Raw genomic sequence first — 23,006 nt, 5'->3', positions numbered from 1 at the left:
TCATGGAGAGGGAATGCTGGGGCTAGGAACAAGGCTTCATGGAATAGAATCAGTTCCATGTTGGATGTACTACATGGTAAGTGCCTGCTGGCAGGACAGTGTGGAGTTACTGTAACTGATTGGAGGAGGACAGCTGGATGTTGGATATCAGGGTCCAGTTTGCTTAAAATCATTTGTTATTTTTACTCTATTAGGAAGATACAGAAAGATAAAAGACAGTTGTAATTGTGTGATTAATGCAGAAAAGAAATACAGGTGTTTCTGTATGTCTGCCATTTTATTAGGTCCTCACTGTGCTTCCTCCTTGTTCTCCTGCCGGCAGTAGTCCTAGAGACGGGACTGTAGTTACGAGTCTTGGTAGGGGACCTTTACCATGAGGTGGCTATGGGTAGGGTGGCAGGGGTCCTTTGTGATTTAAGGCTCTATTTAAGGCTCTTCCAGTACTTTCTAAACAGTGCTGTGCATAGGAGCAGCTAGGACTCCATGAGTTGTTGGAGGAAGGGTAGAGTGCCCAGGCTACTGCTAGCCCCACCTCGAGGGCTCAGCCCAGGTGGACGCTGCCCGGGAGGGCTGTATGGGTCTGTGATGAGGCCCAGAAATGTGCTCTTTGTTCCAGATGGTGACCAAGGGCTTCAGGTTAAACATACAATTTTGATGGGTTAAAAAGGGTTTTTTTTTTCTGATTTATAAAAGTAATGCTTAAAAACTAAAATATTTTTAGAATATAGAAAAGTACTGGGGTGCCTGGGTTGATCGTCCAACTCTTGATTTCAGCTCAGGTCATGATCTTAGGGTTGTGGGATTGAGCCCCGTGTCAGGCTCTGTGCTCAGCACGGAGTCTGCTTGTCCTTCTCCCTCTGCTCCTCCCTCGCTCACTCGCTCTCTCTATAAAATAAATAAAATCCTTAGAAAAATAGAATATAGAGAAGTATCAAAAGGCAAAGAAGCTCAAAGTCACCTGACCCTGGAAGGGAACAGACCCCACTTGTCTGTATTGTGTCTGATTTTTCCCTTAGTGCGTCACCATGAACCTTTCACTTGGCGCGGAATATTCTTTGAAAACATGATTTCGGACAGGCTGTGTTTTAATCCTGTACAACTTGTCATTATTTCCAGTTTTCCACTTTCACAAATAATGCCTCAGTGGACATATCGGCACATAAGTATTTGGTTATTTCCTTAGCATAAGTTCTTAGAAGTAGAGTTACTGGACCCAAGGAACATTCAGGTTCTGCTTTGCCTTTAAGGTGGATGAGTCGGTTAGAGGACTTCTGTGCCCTCGGGCTCATCAAACCCAGGAGGTTCTTTTTAATTGCCAGTTTGGTAAGGAACACAGACAGCAGTTCTTTTAAATTAACATTCTTTCAGATATTTTGTGGGATTGAACCTTCTTTCCATGTTTGATTATTTGTATTTTTTCTTTTGTGGATTATCCGTCAGCGTCTCCCCCACCCCTTCTGTTGGGATGTTCATCCTTCTAATGTTTAGGAGCTCATTTCTGTAGTGAGGATGTGAATTCTATGGTAGCCTGAATTTATTTTAAGAGGATTGAAAAGCACGCTGCCTTACTTTGCAGGCATACGGATGTTCTCCTTTTCTTCCCTGTTTCAGTTTGCCAAAAGCCGTGAAGAGAAGGATCAATGCACTGAAGCAGCTGCAGGTGAGGTGCGCCCACATAGAAGCCAAGTTCTACGAGGAGGTCCACGACCTGGAGAGGAAGTACGCCGCACTGTACCAGCCCCTCTTCGACAAGGTGGGCAGCTCCCTCCGTGTTGCCTGCATGGTTTCAGAGCTTTCTTCACGTAAGACTCCCACGTTTACGGAGTGATGGGTCCTTGAACAGGTCTCCTTCAAGCCCTAAAATGTAGAATCTTAAGTTAGAAAAGCATTGGTTTTCACAGACATTATTTACAAACTCAACTCTTGAGCTTCTGACTAACTTAGCCTAACTCTAAGAAGGTCTCGTTCTTACTCAGAGAAGGGAGTTCATCACGGGGGACGTGGAGCCGACGGACGCGGAGTCGGAGTGGCACAGTGACAACGAGGAGGAGGATAAATTGGCTGTGAGTATCGTGTTCAAACGATGGCAACTTGTGCTGTTTCAGTGCTGTTAGAAGTAAGAAGTCTCTTACAACGTCACAAAGGAAAGAGCTCCTTACCAGTAGGTGCTGTTTCCCCCTTGGGTTGGCCGTTTCGATTTCTTTGTGATCAGACTACTGAGCGGCGGGCAAGTCCAGTATCCGTTAATTCCGTGACCCAGACACGCTCTCCCTGCTCAGTGGTCTAAACAACTCCATGCCGTAGGATAGTGAGGTGTGGGATCGGATGAACAGAAACAAAAACATCCGGAGAAGTCTTGTATCGAGACAAAAGCGAAGTCCCACGGGGGAGGGGATACCTGTGTTGGTAGTTGCTGCGAGGTCAGGCTTGTGAGGAGGGCGTGGTGGGTGTCCGGGCCACCCTCCTCCAGGACCAGCAGTGGCGACGAAATCGCCACGATGCACCCAGCCACTTTGGATTGGGAGCTTCTCATCACCTGCTCACAGCCTTCAACAGGTCCCATTCCAGCGCCACGAAAGTTCCGACATGTTGCAGGGCAACTTTGTCCACTTGAAGTTTGTTTGGAAGACAAGTAGCTTTTACCTTTTTTATCCATTAGGATTCCTTTTTAGGGAATTTTTGAAGTGTATGTTCGTTGTAGTAACCATATGTTTTTGATCTTTCAAACATATTGTGGAACCTGGCCTAGCTGAGGCTGTGGTTATGGATGGATCTAGTTGTGAATCACTTCCTTATTTCTCATGAACAGTCTGCCTCTGTTAATTTAAAAAGCCCCTTCTGATCATTTCCATAAGAATCCCCCGTGATGAAGCGTTTGCACTTGCACTGGGCCCATCTCGTGCTCGACCTCCGTGGGCCGCAGTGCAGGAAGGACACCTCTGCGTGTGGCCTGCGCTGTCGGGTCACCTCCCTGATGTCTGCGTGCAGTTTCTGTCCGATGTTTATAGCCCCCTCCTTACAGTTGGACGTACACGCTGCCGTCGTTCTTGTTGCCCGGGCACTGGAGTCTCCGTCCGGTGCTGGGTGGCTGGCTGGCCCAAGACGGATGTCTCATAGAGCTGGCACTTGGCACCTTCCCCAAGGTTGATGGCACTCTTCTAAAATTATATCACAGAGTCACGTCTGAATGGAGTGCTTTGATTGCTTTGTTCCTTAGAAACATTTAGAAGTGTTACATACACAGTGGTCTTGGAGATGCAGATGCAGGGAACACAGTTTTTGATAGAAGTTTGTGCAGGATTCTGAAACTGGCATTTTGCATTAAGTCACTGAATGCAAATGTGTTGCTTTGTGGTACGTGTTCTATTTGGCATCTTTATTTATTTATTTCTTTTTAGGGAGACATGAAAAATAAAGTAGTCCTAGCAGAAAAAGAAGCAGCAACAGGAGAGGAGCCAAACCCCAGAGGAATTCCAGAGTTCTGGTTTACCATCTTTAGAAATGTAGATATGCTAAGTGAATTAGTCCAGGTAAGCAAATTCCCACCCTACAGAGAGATCTTAGTCTTAATATTTATTTATGAACCACTTAACTCAGAGTTTAGCGGTTGTTCATGGTGGTTGGAAAGGCACTTTGTGTGACCAACAGCTCATAGGAGTGTTCTTGATCTCCTGGGCGGGGGTCTCACTGTTGGAAGCCTCCATTGCTACCTTCTACCGCAGTGCTGCTGGGAAGGCCTGCACCTCTGCGGCTGAGCCACGACTTGTCATCGTCTTACCTGAGGTCTGCCGCCTCACCCCAGAGAGCCTCTGAACAGACTCAAGACCCTTCCCCATCTTACTGTGAATGGACATGCGGGAAGATGTGAGGGCAGGAGACCAGGAAATTGGCCTAGAAGGCCCATAACTGACTGAGGTGTTTCTTCTGGTTCTCTCTTCAGAGATGTGAGGACCAGCAGGCCTGGTCGGTCCCTGTATGCCGTGGCAGTGGGCAGTCTTGGGAAAACAGTCGGGCTCTTGCCCTCTCTGCCTGGCCTTGATGTTTCTCAGCGCTCCGGGCCAGAGAGAAGTGTCACCTTGTTGCCGGCCCCTAGGACCGCTTGTCAGTGTATAGATGTGGGTGGCTTCCTGGGAGTTCTTAACTTGACGAGGCCAGAATGCCAGCAGGACTGCTTAGCCAGCATCTGGGAGTGTGTGCAACAGCAAGTCATAGGGGGAATGTGTGTGTTGTCTGGAAAAACGCCCACTAGAAATTTCTTTTTTTCTCTTGTTGATCAGGAGTATGATGAGCCGATCTTGAAGCACCTGCAGGATATTAAAGTGAAGTTTTCAGACCCTGGGCAGCCTATGGTGAGTACTGATTCATTGAGCTCCTGGTTGGCATCAGAGCATCACTGATGGTGAGCGGCTTGGGGCCAGGGCAGGAGGTGCAAACCTGGCCACACACTTGCAGGGTGGTCCTGAGCGAGATGCTCACCAAGAACTAGAATGTTCTCATGCGGCCTTCCTGGGTCTTGCCCAGCAGCGCTGCACAGCCCGGCAAGCAGCTCAGGCCGTGGGCTGCATGTGGCAGGTGCAGGAGTCCATGCAGCACTGGACTCCTTGGCCGTGGTGTTGGCCACACCGTGCGCCACTCTCTGAGCCGGCTTGTTCCATGTCCGAGGGGGTGATGTCTTTCTCCTAAGTGTCTCCCAGGTTTCTGAGGACCTAACGTCTGTAAAACAGGATGGTAGGTATGTACTCAAATACGAGCAGCACTTTAATAGAAACCTGAGATGCTAATGAACGAAGCCTGCTGGGTTTTACTGAAAACGTAACTGCAGGTGGGCAAACCTGAACAACGTGTCCCCGCACTGTCATACAATACCTCTTCCCAGCAGCTTGCTGCGCTGCGAGAGGGGCCTGACTCAAGCCAGCCCTTCCTTCCCTCCGCAGAGCGGGGCCCACCACCCTGTGGGAGCTGGGTCCTCATAGAGGCACTGTTCGTGGCCTGTTAGCCTGGCAGTGGCTGACAGGCTCCATTCCGGTGCAATAGCAGCTCCCGTGACTCATGACTGACGGACTTGTGGCTCTCAGTTTCAGGTCCTGGGGACACGGCCTGGGACCTGGGGTCCGGCTCTTCCTCCCTCCCCATCGCAGAGCACTGGCCCCAGGTTATGGATGAGGGCTAGCATACGTGGGATTTCCCTCCCTGGTCCTGCAGGTGCCTTCTGGAGGCAAGGGGCAGGGGGACATGCTGGATCTGTCCCTTCCACTTTTCCTGCCTAGCTCACTCTGGGAGGTGACATTCAGTTCTCCCTCTGCAGGCGGAGGCCTGGGCACGAGCTGGCGTGATGCCTGCTCACAGGCTGAGGGGAATCCCTTTGCCTACTGCACCTGGTTAATTGGGTTATTGCAGGGCCTTTTCCTTGGCCTGTGCGGAGGCTGGGCCCTGGCGCCCCCTGGAGGCCGTGTGGGGCAGTCTGAGGGTGTTTGCTTGCGTGGAGGGGGGAGGGAGGGTGGGGGGAGGTGCGTGCTGTTGTAAGTTTCTGCGTCAGTTTTTTCCTAACACTTCTTTCTCACCTGTGATTCATCCAGACTCCATTTATTAATTCCCCCCCCCCCGCCCCGGATCAATTCTTTTTTTCATCGTTTGCTCTTATGAGACACTTGTTTGGTGATTTTCTGGGTCTGTTTCCTTTCTCAGCTTGTCTGACGTTTTCCACAGTGGTTTATAGACAGACAAGAGCCCTAGTTCTGGTAGAGCATGAGCCAGTCGTCCTTCTCCCCCTCGTCACTTCCCCTGTTAGAAAAGTCATGCACGCCGGCTGTGGAACGCTGGGAAAATACAGGAAGGTGTTAGGAACAGCCTACAGATCTCTCAGCTCTGGAGTCAGGTTCCCCATAGTCTTTGTCTTTTTAAAGTCATTATGAAATATTTTAGACACTAAAATCAGAAATACAAACCATGTCTAGCCTCAGAATGAAGCAGGGCCAGTGTGTTTGTTTCTCCCGTGACCACACCTCTGCTCCTCTGCAGGGTCCCTCGCTCACCCTGCCGCAGAGCGGGGTTACAGGTGCAGACAATGTTGTACTGGCTCTGCGGCTGGGAAATAGTTGTCCTTGCGTCTGTGGGCTGTAAAGTGATTTATTTAACGGTGCCCACACGTGCCGCGGCCACCTCCGCCCCATTCTAAATTGTTGCATTATGAGAGCATACTTGAACCCAAATCTTTAAGTCTTGGCCAATTTCCTCAGTTTTGATTCCTTTTAGTGCAGTTTTACTGGGTGAAAGGAGGTGAACATTTATAAGGTTCAAATGTGGTTCACTTACATATTTTTTTTTACACTTTCTTTTTTGTAAATCATCGTGGTTTTGTCTCTGTTTTGAAATAATTTCAGGCTTAGCGCAGAACTTGAGCAACAGTGCAGAGTCCCCGTGCGCCGTCGGCCCAGGCTGGAGCTCCTGGGGTGGGGCGGGGCGGGCGCAGCCGGCGGCGGCAGCATGTGAACCGCGCTGGGCAGGAGCGGCGTCTGCTCACACCCCCGTGTGGGCTCCGCTGCGTGCTTACGGCTGACTGGCTGTAGGGGGTTGTGTGTGATGGAGACGACCGCATCTGTGGGCCGTTTTCTGTCGGACTTGAACCCTCCTTGTCTCTCTCTCTCTCTCTTTCTCTTTTATAAAGATTTTATTACAGAGAGTGAGCAAGAGCGGGGAGTGGGGCAGAGAGAGAAGCAGGCTCCCCCCGGAGCAGGGAGCCCGATGCAGGACTGGATCCCAGGACCCCGGGATCATGACCCAAGGCAGACGCTTAACGACTGAGCCATCGAGGCGCCCCTTGAACCCTTTCTTGATTCATCCCCAGTCGTGTGTTACAGTAGACTAAACAGAGGCCATGGGGAAGGAAAGGACAGGAAAACATGAAGAAGGGAGATCTCACACTTGGTCTGGAGAGCTGGTAGGGCGGGAGGTGGGAGATAAAGAAGAGGAGCAGGGTGATGCGTACCAGCGTGCAGAGTGGGCAGGGCCCCCGGTGATGCTTGTGAGCCCTCCCTGGCCCCCAGGGTGCCTGTCCACGCCTGCGGTCGCAGCCTGCAGCGGTTCTGGGATCATAGCAGCCTCTTCACTGACTGAACACTTGCGTCTGTCTTCCTCTGTCTTCACGGTGGGTGGGTGTAGCCCTGGGGGTTGGGCAAGGAGCGGAGAGGGGGTTGCATGGGGTCCTGTTGCTGAGCTTGCAGGGGACTCAAGCTCTGCAGGGTCCGGTTTCCACTTCCCCCTTAGTGGAAGTAGTTTGGTTTTAGTCTTTTTAATCTACTTTTTCCCAGTTGATAATTGTATCCTTATACATTATAATGAAAATTGAAATAGCTAACATTTAGCAGGCATTGCCTGTAAGCCTGTATAAACCCTGTACTAAGTGCTTCCATAGGTCAATCCTCTAGTCAGCTCAGGGAGAGAGAGAGGATTGTGCTTTCCACTTTATAGATGAGGAAACAACAGCAGAGACAGAGTGATTTGACAAGATCACGCAGCACCTATAGGCAGAAGTGATGTGAACCCAGAGTTAGTCTTATAAAGTATCTCTATAACTTACTCAACCAGCGTCCTCTTTTTTACCTTAAAATAGGGCTGAGGTGAGCATCGTCGCACATACTGATGATGCATCACCCAGGTGTCTTTTCCCAAACAGTGAATTCCTCAGAGTAGAGTTACCAGGTCAGAGAATTTTATTTTACTTCAATTTCTTGATCTTGCCAGATGGTCCTTTATAAAGCTATTTACAGTATATGAGTGGACGTGATTTCCCAGAGCACTTGCCAGTTCTACATATTATTCATACATAGGTAAGAAGAAAGCAAGACTCCTTCCTACTGCCACTTGACTTTGTGTCTGCTGCTTTGTACACACCCTGCTTCCATTTTTCCTCTTAAGCTTGTCTCTTGAGATTACACAGTGCTTTGTGAACAAAGGATGAACTTGTCCTTCCTTGGTGTGGTTTGCGGAGGCCCAGGCAGTGCTCCCCACCCTCACAGAGTCTGGCCCCTTTGTGCGGCAGAGAAGGCGGCGCTCTGCCTGAACGCAAGTGGAGAAGGAGGGCGGGCTGGAGCCCGCTGCCTGGTGTCCCCTAGTCCAGACCCTCCAGCTCCACCAGGGTGAGCCCGGGGCGGCAGAGAGAAGCTAGGGTTTCTCAGGAGAGCTTGGACCTCTACTGGGAGGGGGCTCAGAGGGTCCCGCGCTCTCCGCTAGGGCTGAAGTGCCACAGGTATTCCCCCACTTGTCGTTTGTGTTTGAACTGGGTGCTGCTGTTTTTTGTAATCAAGTTCTTCTTGACATGTGGCCATACCTGTTGAACTTTTCTGTAGCAGTTTCTGTCTGTGGCGTCCCGCTCAGAGAGGTGCTGGTCTCCAGTACGGACTGTGGGGTTCGTGAAGTCTGTCACTGGTTGCTTGTAGATTTTTAAGTGGCACTTACCTGAGTTTTTGTTTTCAGTCTTTTGTATTAGAGTTCCACTTTGAACCCAACGACTACTTTACCAATTCAGTCCTGACAAAAACATACAAGATGAAGTCAGAGCCGGATAAGGCTGATCCCTTTTCCTTCGAAGGTCCTGAAATAGTTGACTGTGACGGGTAAGGACTCGCCATTTCACCTTCTTTTTCTGAAAGAAAAACGGATGATTTTAGAACTTAATGAGTAAGAGAAATCAGGAATAAAACAAAATGTCTTTAATTTTTTAAAATCCTAGTAGACCAAGATTTACATTAGATAGTCTTTCTGTGGGGGTTTGTGATGGCCTGCCCTGGGAAATGTGTCATGAGGTCACATGTGCCAAAAGGGGGCTGGTGGCCCGGTCTCCTCATCAGATGGAGGGATTTGGTTCTCTAGGTCCCTTGCATGATGCTGTCCTTGCTGAGCTGATAAACGACCCTCCGCAAATACTTGCTGAGTGAATGGATGAATCAGGGCAGGGCAGTACTGGTCAGTTGCTTGCTTCGGAAATTGGGGGGCAGTTTAATTGTTGGATTCATGGTGGAGCACCTTGGTGATTTCAAGTGAGATCACTGGGGAGAGAATGTGGTTTGGAGTTCTTTCCTCTTGGTTTGTTTGAGATGGTTTGGGAAATTGTGGTTTTTTTGGTTTGGGAAATTGTTTTTGAATTGGCACAATTACCGTTACTCACTGGAACCAAGTACTTCTGAATCTCGCGTATGAGCAATTCAGAGCTTTATTAAAACCCTGCTAGACTTGAATGGCGAGAGTGACTCTGAGAGCGCATTTCCCAGGGCCAGGCTGTCGTGTGGGAAGTGGGCCGGCCTTTCCAGGCATGTTCCCGAGCAGACGCTAGTCACGTGCTGCCAGGGGTTCCGTGTGGGTCCGCAGCGATTGAAAGATGAGCAAGCACGCGGGGCTCGCCCCCAAGCCGAGCCCACTCGGCAGCCCAGACCCAGTGCGCCCCACCCCCATCAGTACTTCATGCCGCGGTCCCCTGCTGCCTCTTCAACTTGTCCTGCTCGCTTAGCTGCCTTGAGAATTTGGGTGCGTGAGTGGGTGACTTCAGGTGTGCTCTGGGGTCTGGACAAAGGCAGCAGGTGATAAGCTCTTGAGCACTCTCTGGGCACCGTAGCCCAGCCTTGACTGGGCTTGGTCACAGCAAACATACTGGCGGTGGGGGGGGTGTTCCTCAGGGGAGAAGACCCTGGCTTCAGATGGTGCCGTGGCAGCCCGGGCCACTTGGCCTGTTCCCTTTCGCCGGCCGTCACATGGACTTCATAGGTGTACAGTGTCGGCTGGCAGCCTGGTTTGCCTATGTTGTCCAAGTTCAGCCTCTAGCTGTGCCTTGTTTACCATGGACGTTCGTGGTGTTTCTCAGGGCATATGTCTGTGTGCGTGATGGCCGTCTGTCCCTGTAGGTGTGCTATCGACTGGAAGAAAGGGAAAAACGTTACAGTCAAAACAATCAAGAAGAAGCAGAAACATAAGGGCCGAGGCACAGTGAGAACAATTACCAAACAAGTTCCGAACGACTCGTTTTTCAACTTCTTCAGCCCGCTGAAAGGTAAGAGGGTTGTGTTGTGGACGTTGATTATGTACTACGCGAAGTCGCTTCATTACCCTGAGTCCGGTCTGGGTCCTCCGGCAAGAGTGGCCAGTAAGGACACGGTTGCTGTGCCAGGACCGTGGTGCTGGTGCTCACGGGGTGCGGGGGTGGTAGGGGTGGTGGGTCCTCCTTGTAGCAGGGGGGGAAGGCTTGGCGGGCTCTCTGAGCTCCACGCTGAGAAAGCTGGAGTGATGCCAGGAGCGCCCCCAGCCGGCGCTTCCGTGCCTCACCGCTGGGGCCTGCTGGCGTCCCTGGGGCCGCCCGTCCTGCTGCAGGCCCCCTCTGTGGCTGGTCATACTCCTGTTACACCTGCGCAGCTTAGGGAGCATTCCCCACCCTCTCTTTCTCATAAATTCAGCTTTGTTTTGTTTTTCTCCGTGACTAGGTAGAACTCAAGGGGCTTGGGAGTTGATATAGTGTGACAACACAAGTAATTGGATTTCCAGTTTTGAAAGACTTAGCTTGGAAACTTCGGTTCCCCCCCCCCCCCAGTCATAAAATAAAGACGGAAAGTTTGACCTCGTGGAGGGTGAGCAACAGGTTTTGAGAATAAATACTGGCAAGTCTTTTTTTTTTCTTTTATTAAAGATATTTATTAGAGAGAGAGAGAACGAGAAGGGGGGAGAGGTAGAGGCAGAGGGAGAAGCAGGCCCCCTGCGGAGCAGGGAGCCCGACGCAGGGCTCGATCCCAGGACCCTGGGGTCATGACCTGAGCTGAAGGCAGATGCTTAACCGACTGAGCAACCCAGGTGTCCCAAATACTGGCAAGTCTTAAAATTTTCTAAACCGGAGAGAATGCGGAGGCCAGGCCGGTTGGCAGTGTTAGGATAGTGAGGATAAAACCTTTTCTCTCTATTTTCCATGAACACAGATTGAAATTTAGAACTGCCCGTCCCTGCCACAGGTAATTGGTGGGTGTGTGAGCTGTTCGCCCTCGGCCACAGGGTGGCTCCACTCTCAAGTGTGAGCCTTGGACCAGGACTTTGTCTCTGAGCCGAGGGCCCTCGCTTCGCAAGCTCTGCCCTTCGGCCCCTTCGGCCCCGTATCTTTCTGGGATTTGTCTTTGAGCCTAGAGGATGCAAATGTGTATTGGTCTGGGGTAACAATAGCCGTGATGTAGTTGTTCAGTTTCCTTGTTTTAGAGAATTCCCTTTGGTGGTCACTTGCATGAATTCACTGTGAAGCAGAGGGCCTTTGGTTCCTAAATGCAGTGGCTTTGTTGGAAGGTTTCATAAGATTGGATTTCAAGTCATTCAATAAAATCAAAGTGAAATTAAGTGGACTCAGAATTTGGGGGGGTGACGTTTGGGGTTTTAAAACTCTGCTGTGATGGTTGTCCCACTCTAAAAATGTCTCAGAGATCATTGAATTATACACTTCAGTTCTCTGGTAGATTAATTGCACGTAAACATAGGTCTTTTAAAGTAATCACACATAATATCAATTGATGAGCTCTGTAAACATAGAAAGTGACCGTGGGGCGGTGATGGGGCAGGCAAGGAAAAAATGTCAGAATTGAGGTAACATGTTTTGAAATGAAGGAAACATAAGCTGGCTGGTCCGGTGCCCTCCTTGTCCTTCAATCTACAAAACGTCCCAAAGTCACATGAGCAAAGTCCCTGGCCAGAGTCCCCGGACCCAAATCTTAGCCCGTGGGGGGTGCTCACGTGCCAAGACTCGGGGACAGTGCCATAGGGGTGGTGTTGACACGTGGGTGCCCAGCCCATGGGGAACTGCAAGCTGGGAGAGGCCCCGAGAGGCAGGATGAGGCCAGCGCCATAAGCTTCTAGCTCCTGGCAAGACCGGGCCTTGGACAAGCATCTCTGAAGTCCGGGGTTTGAGTCACATGATCATTTGAGTGTCACTGGGCTTTGTTGAGTGGTTTTAAGTCCCTGTCTTTCCTGTCACCCTTGGTTCTGGGTCAGGCTCCAGTGCAGCAGCAGTCTTGGTAGCCGTGGGCGCGCGTGTGCGTGCGTGTGTGTCCCGCGTGCACACGTGTGTGTGGAGCTGCCCCTCGGCGAGCCGTGTGGTGCTCTGTGGTGGGCAGCGACCAGCGGCACTCCCCCACGGAGAGTCTTTCCATCTGTGGGACAGACGCTTCAGCGCTGTGTCCTCGCCACGGGGACACACCGGTGTTGGCCCGCTGAGGTGCAGTGCTTCAGACACCAGGCCCAAGGATTTTCCTTTCCCTGCAGAATCGTGCAGGGTTGCAGGCACCGGTACTCGCTCCTGAAGGCGTGAGTGCACCGAGTGCCCACAGTCTGGGGCCCCTTGATGGGCCTTTCCACGTGTTGACACTGAATTAGGAAGAGCTTTTCCCCAGTTGGCGTTCCCAAGCAGGTCAGGCGGGGGCGGGCGGTCGGCACCGCGGGAGGCGCGGGGCTCCAGATGCGCCCTGGGCCACCTTCCCTGTCCTCGGAGCTGCCCGCGTGCGCTTGCAAAGGTTTTGGTTGTCAGCGTAACATGCATATGTTTTTTTTTTTTTCCCCTAGCGTCTGGGGATGGAGAATCACTGGTAAGCTTTGTGTTGTCATCCGATCTCTTGTGCTGTCACATTCTTTATCTTCAGAGTAGTGGCCTACCTTCTTTTCAGTTCCTCCTTCGTCCTCCCTGAGGCCCGGGGTGCACTGTGTTCACGACACCGTGGGGCGGGGCCAGAGTGCGTGGGCCCAGTGCACCCCGCCATCCCCAGCAGTGCTGGGTCCCCCAGAGCGAGGAGCGCGGTGCGGGTGGGGGGCATGGTGCTCGCCCATATCCACGAGTTAACGTTGAGGTTTTCCCTTCTCAGGACGAAGACTCAGAATTCACATTAGCCTCTGACTTTGAAATTGGACACTTCTTTCGTGAGCGGATAGTCCCGCGGGCCGTGCTCTACTTCACAGGGGAGGCCATAGAGGATGACGACAACGTATGTGGGCGGGAGCCCTTGGGGGCCTGCCTTTGGCAGTATGGGGCGCCCTGAGCAGCAGCCTGGGGGACCCTTGGTGTCGGGGGGTCGGGGCCGAGCAGGGCTCTGGGTGCCCTTAGAGCAGAGTGCCAGCCCCGTCCAGGGACAGACAGCATCCTTGAAAGGCCCCAGGTGCTCACCCTGTCTTGCTTAAGGTCTGCAAGCTTTGGGTGACTTGGAAACCTGAGGAAAAAATCTCCTTTTCAGAGGTCTGACCACAGCAAAAGGTTATCTACAGAGCTGACTCTCGCTAGCCTCTGGTGTGCCGGCGCCAAAGGCTTGATCCCCGTGGTGCACAGAGGGGTGGCCAGGCTGCGCAGGCCCCTTTCTCTCTCTCCCCCGCCTCCCTCCCTGCTTGAGCGCAACCTCGCTAGCTGTCCTTTGACAGTCACGTGAGGTAGTTCTCCATCATAACCCAGGCTTGGCTCACTGTGTCTTCTTGATTTGTGGGGATCAAGTTTTGTTTTATAGCGTGCAGTTAGTAGTATGTTTCAGATACTTATTCCCTTGCTTTTAGAGCTCTTAGGTTTCCTGGATGGCTCTAGGTTTCCTTTCTAAGCGGTCTGTCGAGGTTTCAGACGGGCAGCAGGAGCCGGGCAGGTTTGAGCTGCTCAGTGGCCAGAGCAGTGAATGCCTGCTTCTCACGTTTTCTGTGCTGATGGTCCCAGCCAGGGGGCACGTCCCGTCCAGTGTGTGTGAGCTGTGTAGTCTGAGACTCGTTCGCTTCGGAAAGGCCGTTTGTCTGTCCCTGGGCCGGGAGGTGGTTGTGGGCAGGAGAACGTGCAGGCACACAAGTCAGCGTAGTGTTGGCTCGTCCAAGCACTCAGGTGAGTGCTGAGGCTGAAGTTGACACGGCAAACTGTATACCAGCACGGTCTGTGATGGTAGGGCTGTCTTCGGCCTGCCTGCTCTGTCCAGCGTGGTGGGACTGGCCCCACGTGAGGTTCGAAGATGTAGAAGGAATCTGTTGACAGCTGAGGAACTGCGTGGGTCCGTTTTATTTAATGTAGCCCCCAAAATCTAGTGACTACACACACTGGAAAGTGCATGTCTGGACCAGCAGTCTCCACACTTTTTTGATCATATGCCCATCGGTTTTAAAACGTGATTGTGCAGTTTATATATATTTATTTACTTAAAATACAGGCAGAGTGGATAGTACTGGGAGCGGTGTAGTGCTCTGCGTGTCCTCTGCGCGTCCTCCGCGTATATATGTCTGCGCCCAACACCTCTGATGCAGGTGCTGCTGCGCAGCGGTGTCGTTGAGGGGTTAGGAAGGGGCACCCCACTTAGGCCTGCTGAGACCAGGGTCCTGACTTCACCACTCACGGCCGTAGTGACTCTCATGGCTTGTTGGGCTCTTCGAAGAACACCTGTTGGCACCATTACTTGGTGCGCGTTGGGAGAGAGGTAAATTTGCAGGGGTCTGATGGGTTGGAAACCTGCACAAGCGCTACACGTCGTTGCAGAAGGAAATGGAGCCGGGAGTGCTGATTCTGTCTTCCGTGTTCTCCCAGCTCGGCTTGCGTGTCCCACGGGCTCTGTGCCCCGACTTAGCGACCCCTGCTCTCCATCAGTGTGAGATGTGTTTGCCACAGGACCCTCCAGGTCCAGAGTGAAATGATCTGAGAACCTCAGAAAATCCACGCTTGAGCCTGTTTGAGGCTAGTTCAGTCTGAGCTAAAATGTGATTGGCTACAAGACAAGGTTTGCCTAGGTCTTTCCCTGTCAGAGGCTGGAAAGGGCACGGGGGCATGCTTGCACCCCTGATGGCCCAGCTGGTGCAAGAGGGCGCGCATGCTGGGCCTGGTGTCTGAACTGGGCCCCACCAGCCCCCAGGCCCTTACAAGTTTTGTGTGAGCTGTCACTAAGGAATATATGTGTGGGCTCCAACAAAAGAAATGTTCTTAAGAAAAGCCTAGTAAATCTTTAGGTCTCTTGTGTCATGCAGGTGATAGTGATAAGGTTTGTTTGGTTTTGTTTTGTGTTTGGTCTTGATCTGAGTCTGATATGTGGAGTTTGAGTGAGAGTCTGACCTGTGATGTCTTTGGACCTTGAAGAAATTCATTCAAGACCAACCGACTATGGTGTTGGGCTTTTTTTCTATACACTTAAACACCAAGGTTTTATCACATTTCGAATGTGTAAATATTTACCCTTGTATGAGTTAAAAAATACCATTGAAATTCATGTATCTGCATAGTAAAATCATGCTCCTGGATTACTTAGATCAGCCAGTTTCCCAGCTGATCCCAGTACGTTCTCATGCTGACCATCTCCTTTCTGCACCCTTCCCCATCCTCAGGCCTTGTTTTGTGTGGTTTGCAGGTACCCGGCATCCTATCAACGCAGCGGGGCTCGTGAACAGGCGGCCCTGCAGCGCTGGCCCCAGCCCGGCCCACAGTGTCGGGGCTGAGGAGCCCAGTGGCCGACCGTGGCCCCCCGCCCCCAGATGGGCCTCTGCCCAGAGGCCAGGCTGCACTTCCGCATTCCCTAGGCCTGACCGGTGTGGGGTGCTTGACGGGGACCATGCCTGGGTCAGGCTGCCCTCCTGCTTTTGAGACCTAAATCTTGTTTCCTTTTTCCTTTTTCAGTTTGAAGAGGGTGAGGAAGGAGAAGAGGAGGTAAGACATGGCGAACGTGGAGAGTCCTTTCCCTGAGGCCTTGCTAGGCTTCCTCTGCTAGGGCGGACAGACCACCAGTCGTACCCGGTTTGTGTGGAGCTGCCTCAGGGCCTCCACCCTGTTGAAGCTGGGGAGGGGGGCAGGGCACAGCAGGTGTTGTCCCTGTGTCCCGTTGTTGACCCCGCGATTGGCTTATGAAAACGTGGCTTAGGAAATGTTGGTTGAACAAACAAATCGCATTTTCAGCATTGTGTTTGTGTCCGTTGTCGCTGAGAACAAAAAGGTGCCCACAAGTCAGTGTGCCTAGAAGGAGTGACTTAATCACTTACGGACAGTGATCGTTGGTTTCCCGCTAAAGCCGAGGGTGGCTTCGTTTGTGTGGAGCGGGTGGCTCCACAGGAGTTTAAATCCTGTGTGTTCAACTTGCTCTCACCCTTTTACGCAGGAGTTGGAAGGTGACGAGGAGGGAGAAGATGAGGACGATGCCGATATTAACCCCAAGGTCAGTCGTTGGGGGGCCGCCGCCCCCGTGAATGCTGGCTGCTGCGTCCCCGCCTGGCCGCGCCAGCCCTGCTCTAGTCCGAACACGGAAACAGACCGGGGGCAGGCTCGAGCGACCCCTCCTGTAGGATTTAGTGCTCAGTGTGTGGCCAGTGAAGGCTTTCCCAGCTCGCTCGTAAGCGCTCTCTTTCCGTAAGCTCATTCAGGAGAGCAGCTTTCTTTTCCAGACCTTTAGTCTCTTCAGGGGAATGGTTGAATGATGACACGAATAAGCTGTTTCTTATGTTTATTTTTGGAAAAGGTATAAAGAAGTAAATTTGGGGGGTTATTTTTTTAATGACTAGAGTAATAAAACTATAGACATAGTTTTACAATTGCCTTTGGGCTGAGAATATTCAGAAGCTATGTCTAAGTATCTCCAATCATTGAAAGTAAATTAGGAAGCTTTAAGAAAACAGAAACAAAAACTGAGGAGAATGGGCAATCCCATTAATTTTACCTGAAGGTTTGAATGTTTACTGACGGCAGATCAGCTTAAATGAAGGCACTTGGTCACTTGACATGTCCCTTAAATCCAGAGCTGCTTTAATGCGGTCCTCAGGCTGTAGTAGGCCATTCTCTTGTTAGCGAGCATGAAGTCTGTAGCTCACTGCGTCGTCACGGGCTGTCAGAGCACTAACCTTCCCTGCCGTTTGTAACCTGGATCTCAGTTTAACTAGACAATGTTTGTCCGCCGTCCGTTTTTACCCTAAGTGGAATGTGCACTAAATGTGAGTGTAATAACCCAGTTCTGGTTTTTTTTTTTAACGCCAAATGTTTCTGTAAATGCATGCTTTATATGAGTTCAGCTTCTTCTAGAGAAGGATGGGAGGTGGGTTTCAAACTTAAAATGTACCATATAAATACTACTTGGGACTAAGCTCACAGAAATGCTTACCTCTGCGCAGTCGGCCTGTCCAGCAGGGGGGGCCTGTAGCGCAGGCATCCCTGTGCTTGGCTCTGTGACACGGGGGCCCTGGCTCAGGGGGCTCACGCTGGGCAGGTGGGGGCTGCTGACAGGCATACTCGGGGTTTGGATTCTAGAGCAGGCTGAGGATGGTTTGCAGTGGGAGCTCCGTTACTCCATCGCTTGTTGCTACCTTCTGTTGTTTGTCCTTTTCTGTTTTCCTGACACGTCTGTTTTCTGGAAGCGCGTTCTCTCACAAGGCGTCCGGCACCCTAGAGGGTTGTCAGGACTGGCGCTCCCTGGGTCTGTGTGTGCTGTTGGTTGGGGGAAGGTGGGGGATGATAGACGGGCCACTGGTGGGAGGGCGCGAGGACTGCCAGCCCTGCGCAGCCAGAAGGGCCCGAGTCTTATCCTTCGGAGGGATTGGTCATGTCAGAGTCTGCACACAAGGAGGCAAACGAGGGAGAAGGGATTTTTTGGTATCAAACGTACAGATGTGGTGGGTTGGGGGTGCTCATCTCAAGCTCAAGAATTTGTGGCCCTTTTTGTCATGAGAAAGTGGCTGTTTCCGCCTGTATAATTTTGTGCATTTTGTTTTCTTTTATGCTGACGCTTCCTTTCAATTTTTTCCCCATTTAGGTGTAATTTTTGTCTGTTATTCATGCATTTTTAGGTAAGGTGGAATTCCATTCATTCCTAATCCAATCTTCTGATCTGTGATTTGTAACAGTGCCTTATTGTGACGTGGTGGATAGAGGGGAGGCTGCTGGGCAGGCACACTCCGCATGTGCGAGGCTGAGCACATGGCTTTCGGAAGAATAGTAGTTTCACACAGGTGTCCATTGTGTGTACTTCTAAAACTGAGCATCAGAAACTACATTTGGCTCCTGCTTCCTGAGCCCAGTGTTTGTTGCTGACCAAGTCAAAGGCGTGACTGGTGTGGCATTTTTATTGGGGACGGGCCTGCCCTCCAGGAAGAGCACAGAGCGCGAGGGCCCTGGGAGGTGGGCACTGTGTGGTCTTCATGAAGACCATGTTGTGGATCAGCCGCACCCCGTGCAGTAGGAAGCAGCCGCTGTGCTCTTTCTTGACGTGTCTCTGTCGATTGTTTCTGCTTCTTAAAGTCAGGTGTGGTGTGGACCGGTAGGTCGTAAAGGCCTACCGGAACTTTGAATGTGCTGGAGTTAGTGCCCCAAAAGCTGCAGTGTCTGTGTGGTGTGGTCCTGGGCGTTGTTGGGGTGCTCTGACCAGGTGGGGATAGAGCTGGGTGCTGCCCACCCGGCACCCCTGCCCCCCAAGTCGTGGGCCATTGCAACTCCGTTCCAGCGATCAGCTCCCTCCCTCGTGGGACACTGTCCTCCCGGGGGCCCAGGGGCCGTGGTGAGAAGATGCCACGAGAGGCAGGTGCCGTGATGTTCATCCCCGGGAAATGGCAGGGGGTCCCGGGGGCTGTGCTGGGCAGCCCCAGCCGGTGCGTAGAGCAGGGCCCGTGAAAGCTGGAGCCTGAGCTCACCGCCGCGGCCGGCGTGCTGGTGCTGATGGTCGTGCAGACCACAGGCGTGGGAGAGTCTCCGCGTGGCCTTCCTGTCTCGCTCTTGCGGGTTCGCTCTCCTAGAGAACTGAGCGGTAGCACGGCTGCCTCCTGGCAAGGCAACGTTGTAACCAGGGGAGATGAACAGACACCATGGATCCTGGGTGTTTAAGGAGTCGGGGCTGATCTTTGACGTGCATACACGACAGTGTGTTCGATTACTCTTTTTTTTTTTTTTTTTAAAGATTTTATTTATTTATTTGAGAGAGAAAGAGCACAAGAGGGGGAAGCGGGAGAGGGAGAAGCAGACTCCCTGCTGAGCAGGTAGCCCGATGCGGGACTCGATCCAGGGACTCCAGGATCATGACCTGAGCCAAAGGCAGTCGCTCAACCAACTGAGCCACCCAGGCGCCCATGTTCGATTACTCTTGATGCCCGCTGCCCCACTTGTCTGAAGAATGTTCCCCGCAAGCCCCACTCTCCCGCCCTGCTAGTCACGGGGAAGCATCCCTAACTTGTTCAGCCTGTCTTTCTAGGACAGGAGGACCCTCCTGTGGCGTAGCCACCATGAGCAGCATGGTACTGTAGCCCCTCAGTAGTGTCATCAGATCCTTGTCAGGGGCCCAGCCGCTCCGGTGCAGGGGTTCCCTCTGCGGTCATACAGGCCCTTGGGCCCCGGCTTTGTGCCCCCGGGAAGCTGTGGTGGCCCGCTGTGTGCTTGGTGGCTTGTTTTCCCCCCTTCTTGGGCAGTTGTCCTCTGTTAAAACTTGGCCTTTAAATGGCTCCATGACAGGCAGGATTTGGGCTGTTAGTTTGTGCCTTGGAAACACCCCACTCCTCTCCCGTGATATTCAGGGGTATTGAGTGACCAAGCTGCCATCAGACTTGGTGGCCTGAGACCAAGGATGCCGGGGCATAGTTGTAGTCCTGTTTTGGCCTGTGTCACAGGCTGAAAACCAGTGGTGTCTTGTTGATAAAATTCACGTCAGAAGCTTTGGGGTTCTGTGTTGACTTTACAGCCTAGGACTTGTGTCCATGCGGATGCTGTCCCCAGAGGTGGGGCCGCTTGCCTGCCTGCCGGGAGCTCTCAGTGAGGTCCCGTTGCCTCCCCCAGGCTTTATCCCCCAGGCTACTGAATGTACTTTAAACAAATGGGTAATATGTTCTCCTGGTTAAAAATAAGCATATGAAATGATTCAGACAGCGTATTGTAAATCGTGTAACGCCTGATTTTACAAAATGCTGTATGTGTGTAACTCATCCGCATACAGAAGGGTATATAGCAGGAGGAGTCCCGTCCTGTGCCGCCTGCCCCTGTTCCCACCACGTCACCCTACAGGACTTCCTTAGCTCCAGCTTCTCTAACCCACTTTCTTTTTGCAAATACAGTTGTGGAAACACACGAATTTCTCCCCTCACCCTCAAAAAGCTGCCTGCTCCCCCCCCGCCCCCCTGCTGCCACGGCCACGCGGGCTGGGGGCTTCTCCCCGCCTTCCCCAGCCACTGCTGACAGCCGGTGGCTCCTTGCCTTGGCCACCAGCCTGAGCTGCCTCCAGATCCACAGTTTGATCTTGATCTTTTCCTGCCTGGATTTTTTATCAGGCGTGTTTTCTTTGGGGCCGTGGGTTCTTTAGCAGTATTTTAGATGAGCACGTGACGCCAAGGTCAGGACCCCCCTCCCAGAGTGGCCCACTGCTGGGCAGAGACCTGGGGGCTCCCGGCCGCGTCCCTGTGCTCTTTCCATGAGACTTTCAAATGAAGAGCTTAGACCAGGGTCCAAGATCATGGTTTTGTCTTTAAGCGTCCTTAACACATAATTTTTTTTATACCTTCAATGTGATTTCCTAAAGAATGGAGTCCCAGCCTCAACCATAGAAGGTATCTGTTACATCATCCCCGATGTTTGAGGGTTTTTTTAGACTCTGTAGGCTTGTCCCGATTGTATGAGAGTAATCTGTAATCTTGGCAGCCAAGAATTAGGCCGCTGATTAGTAAATGTATTTGCCGGGAAAGATTCGTGGTCTGGTAGGGTCTCTCTCAGGCTGTTGCTGGCCTCCGCACAGAATGCATGGGGCTGCCTGATGTGCTCTAAGCGGTGTGAGCTGTGTTCGATTGCACTGAAGTGAACGGGCGCCTCTGTGGGGGGCGTGGCCTCTCCCTGCTACCTCTCGGGAAGGAGAGACTGCCCACTTGGGGAGGGGCCTGGGAGGCCGGGGCTGTGCGTGGAGCCGTTGGCCTGGCCTCCGCTGGCTGTGGGCTGTGGGCTGTGGGCTGCTGGTGCATCCCGCGAGCAGGGAGCACTGCGGGGGGCTGGCCCGGGGGCCGGCGGGGCTGCTCGGCCGCCTCTGGCCCGCCCTGCGGTGCCGCCTCTTCATTTCAGGTGCTGAGCCTGCCTTAGCGGTGGCAGGGCACAGAAAGGGGAGCCGGCTGCTGCGTCGCGTGGGCAGGGTTGGGGGGTTGCCCGAGGCTCCGAGGCTGTGGCGTAGCTTTGGAGCGCGGGCTCCCCTGACACGGATGAGGCTCGGTGACCCTGAGGCGCTCCTCCTTCCCCGTGCCTGGCCTGTGACTGACACTCCCGGGCCTGTCTCCGAACAAGAAAGGCAGCCCTACTGAGACTTTGTTTCTGGGAAGCTGAGTGACTTGTTGTTATTCTTGTAAAAGTATGTTTGCAGTAACCGTTTTTTCAGTAAGAAGGAAGGCACTAAATTGAGTCTTGGTTTGCATTGTTGGTTGGAGGTACCGGCTTGATGACGCTGGTTCCCTACAAGTCCTGTCTTCTCTCGTTGACAGAAGGAGCCCAGCCAGCCGTCCGAGTGCAAACAGCAGTGAGGAGCGAGCACCCCGCAGCTGTGGCGTCGGGACTTGTGGCGGCCGCGCCACCGTATGGGCAGTGCTTGCTTCTAACCTGTTTTCGAGTGCATGATTTTGACTTTAACTTTTCCTTTATCCTTATTATTTTGCTTAACCTGTACAGTGGCAACTTAAATGCATTTCAGAAATAGGAGGTTTGATTCCAGCACCCTCTACGGCCTTGGGTGCAGCTCACTGGACTTACCCAGGCCCTGCCTTCAGGAGGGCCCCAAAGACCCCAGGGGGAGGGGGCGGCGGAAGGTCAGTCCATGCCAAGGGCAGATGTCTGGGGATGTGGTTCCGGGGCATCTAGAACCAGTCACACCCCTCCACGGTCGGACTGGATTCTTCCTTCACTTGAAGAAACCCACGCGCTTTGTGTCTCCCACCACCTGGTCTCCTGCGCTCTAACGGCCTCGGAAGGGCTGCGTAGAGTAGGGTCCTGTTCTCTTTAGAGCGTTCTTCTCTGGTTTTGTCTTCCTCAGGGTGGGGTAGGGGTTGTGGTGCACCCCAGCCCTGAGGCGTGAGTGTTTGTGGTTCATCTTTGTATTTATTTATTCTTTCCTGCTGGTGAGGGCTTGGGACGCATGCTGTCGCTTGTCCTCACACTTTCTGAAACCATGTGTGTGACCTGGTGACTTGCCAGGCGGGAGTGGTGGTGGCTCCCAAGGGAGTGAGTCCTGTGGAGAAGGAACCTCGCTCCGTCCTGCCCATGGCTAAGGGCAGGAGCTCGTTTTCACGACATACCACCCGGCTTTGGGGGCGGGGGGCGGGGTTGCGGGCCGAGTGCCGGGGTTTGCCAGGCTTCTGTGGTGAGGGGCCAGGGCTGGGAAGCACTACTCTTCTTCTAGTGTGGACACGTCGAGTCTTGCTTTCTCAGTACCCCCATTTCTTGGCCCCGTGCTCATCTTGTCTTAAAAGCCCTGGGTTCAGAGCGACCTGTTCTTGGCTGGCGTGTGGGGTTTCCGAGTGTGTGACTGCAGTCTCTGGCAGCCGGGGATGCTGTGTCCACACTGTGTCCAGGCCTGTAGAGTGCTCAGCCTTACTTATAATACATTTGTAACTGAATACAGTGTTTTCAATTTGTACAGAATAGTTAGAATATTCTATTAAAGTTGTGAACCATGAACCCAGCTCTGTGCACAGTCTCTCTGTGGGAGGACCTGGTGGGAGGATCGGGGTGGGGGCGTTGGCATCTGCCCCCACCCGGCAGCTCTGGGCTGTGGTTGCGCGTCCTCTTGAACTGAATGTGCAGAGCCCTGCGGATGGGCAGGCCCGGGCTTCAGGCCTCTGCTTTTCCGTGTCAGCCGGTTCTTAGGAGGCGGCTACATTTAGTTGGCCCGTTAGGCCTGCAGACCCACTTCACTGTCAGGGTGGGCTTGGGCCCCCCGGTTGGGCCCTTTGCTACCTCAGGAAAGAGTCTGCTCTCCCCCAGGAGTGCACCATTTCTCAAGAGTTTGTGGGGCTGTACCTCCCAGATCCAGAAGGTTCCAGGAGGGAAAATGCCTGCATAAAGGCCACTTTTC

The 23,006-nt window shown here is 52.6% G+C and overlaps 1 protein-coding gene and 1 non-coding gene across 3 annotated transcripts in view; both read left to right on the top strand.

Moving 5' to 3' along the window:
• NAP1L4 (nucleosome assembly protein 1 like 4) overlaps window positions 1–22,609 on the top strand; it is a 49,721-nt gene extending 27,112 nt beyond the window's left edge. The window contains exons 6-17 of one of the 2 annotated variants that reach the window (XM_021685611.1): window positions 1,612–1,753; window positions 1,977–2,063; window positions 3,399–3,530; window positions 4,278–4,349; window positions 8,473–8,612; window positions 9,894–10,039; window positions 12,574–12,596; window positions 12,870–12,989; window positions 15,623–15,652; window positions 16,098–16,154; window positions 17,739–17,772; window positions 21,421–22,609. In XM_021685611.1, the coding sequence (XP_021541286.1) occupies window positions 1,612–1,753; window positions 1,977–2,063; window positions 3,399–3,530; window positions 4,278–4,349; window positions 8,473–8,612; window positions 9,894–10,039; window positions 12,574–12,596; window positions 12,870–12,989; window positions 15,623–15,652; window positions 16,098–16,154; window positions 17,739–17,744 (955 nt within the window). In that variant the 3' untranslated portion in view covers window positions 17,745–17,772; window positions 21,421–22,609. The remainder of the gene's footprint in view (window positions 1–1,611; window positions 1,754–1,976; window positions 2,064–3,398; window positions 3,531–4,277; window positions 4,350–8,472; window positions 8,613–9,893; window positions 10,040–12,573; window positions 12,597–12,869; window positions 12,990–15,622; window positions 15,653–16,097; window positions 16,155–17,738; window positions 17,773–21,420) is intronic. The other variant, XM_021685610.1, reaches the window with a different exon arrangement.
• On the top strand, window positions 4,974–5,096 carry LOC123326330. Its single transcript, XR_006541034.1, has one exon. It is a non-coding gene; the product is annotated as a small nucleolar RNA SNORA54 (small nucleolar RNA).
• Window positions 22,610–23,006: the final 397 nt, after the last annotated feature.

The sequence above is a fragment of the Neomonachus schauinslandi genome, chromosome 11 (assembly GCF_002201575.2).
Source record: "Neomonachus schauinslandi chromosome 11, ASM220157v2, whole genome shotgun sequence".
Lineage (NCBI taxonomy): Eukaryota > Metazoa > Chordata > Mammalia > Carnivora > Phocidae > Neomonachus > Neomonachus schauinslandi.
This window is presented reverse-complemented; position numbering and strand designations above follow the sequence as displayed.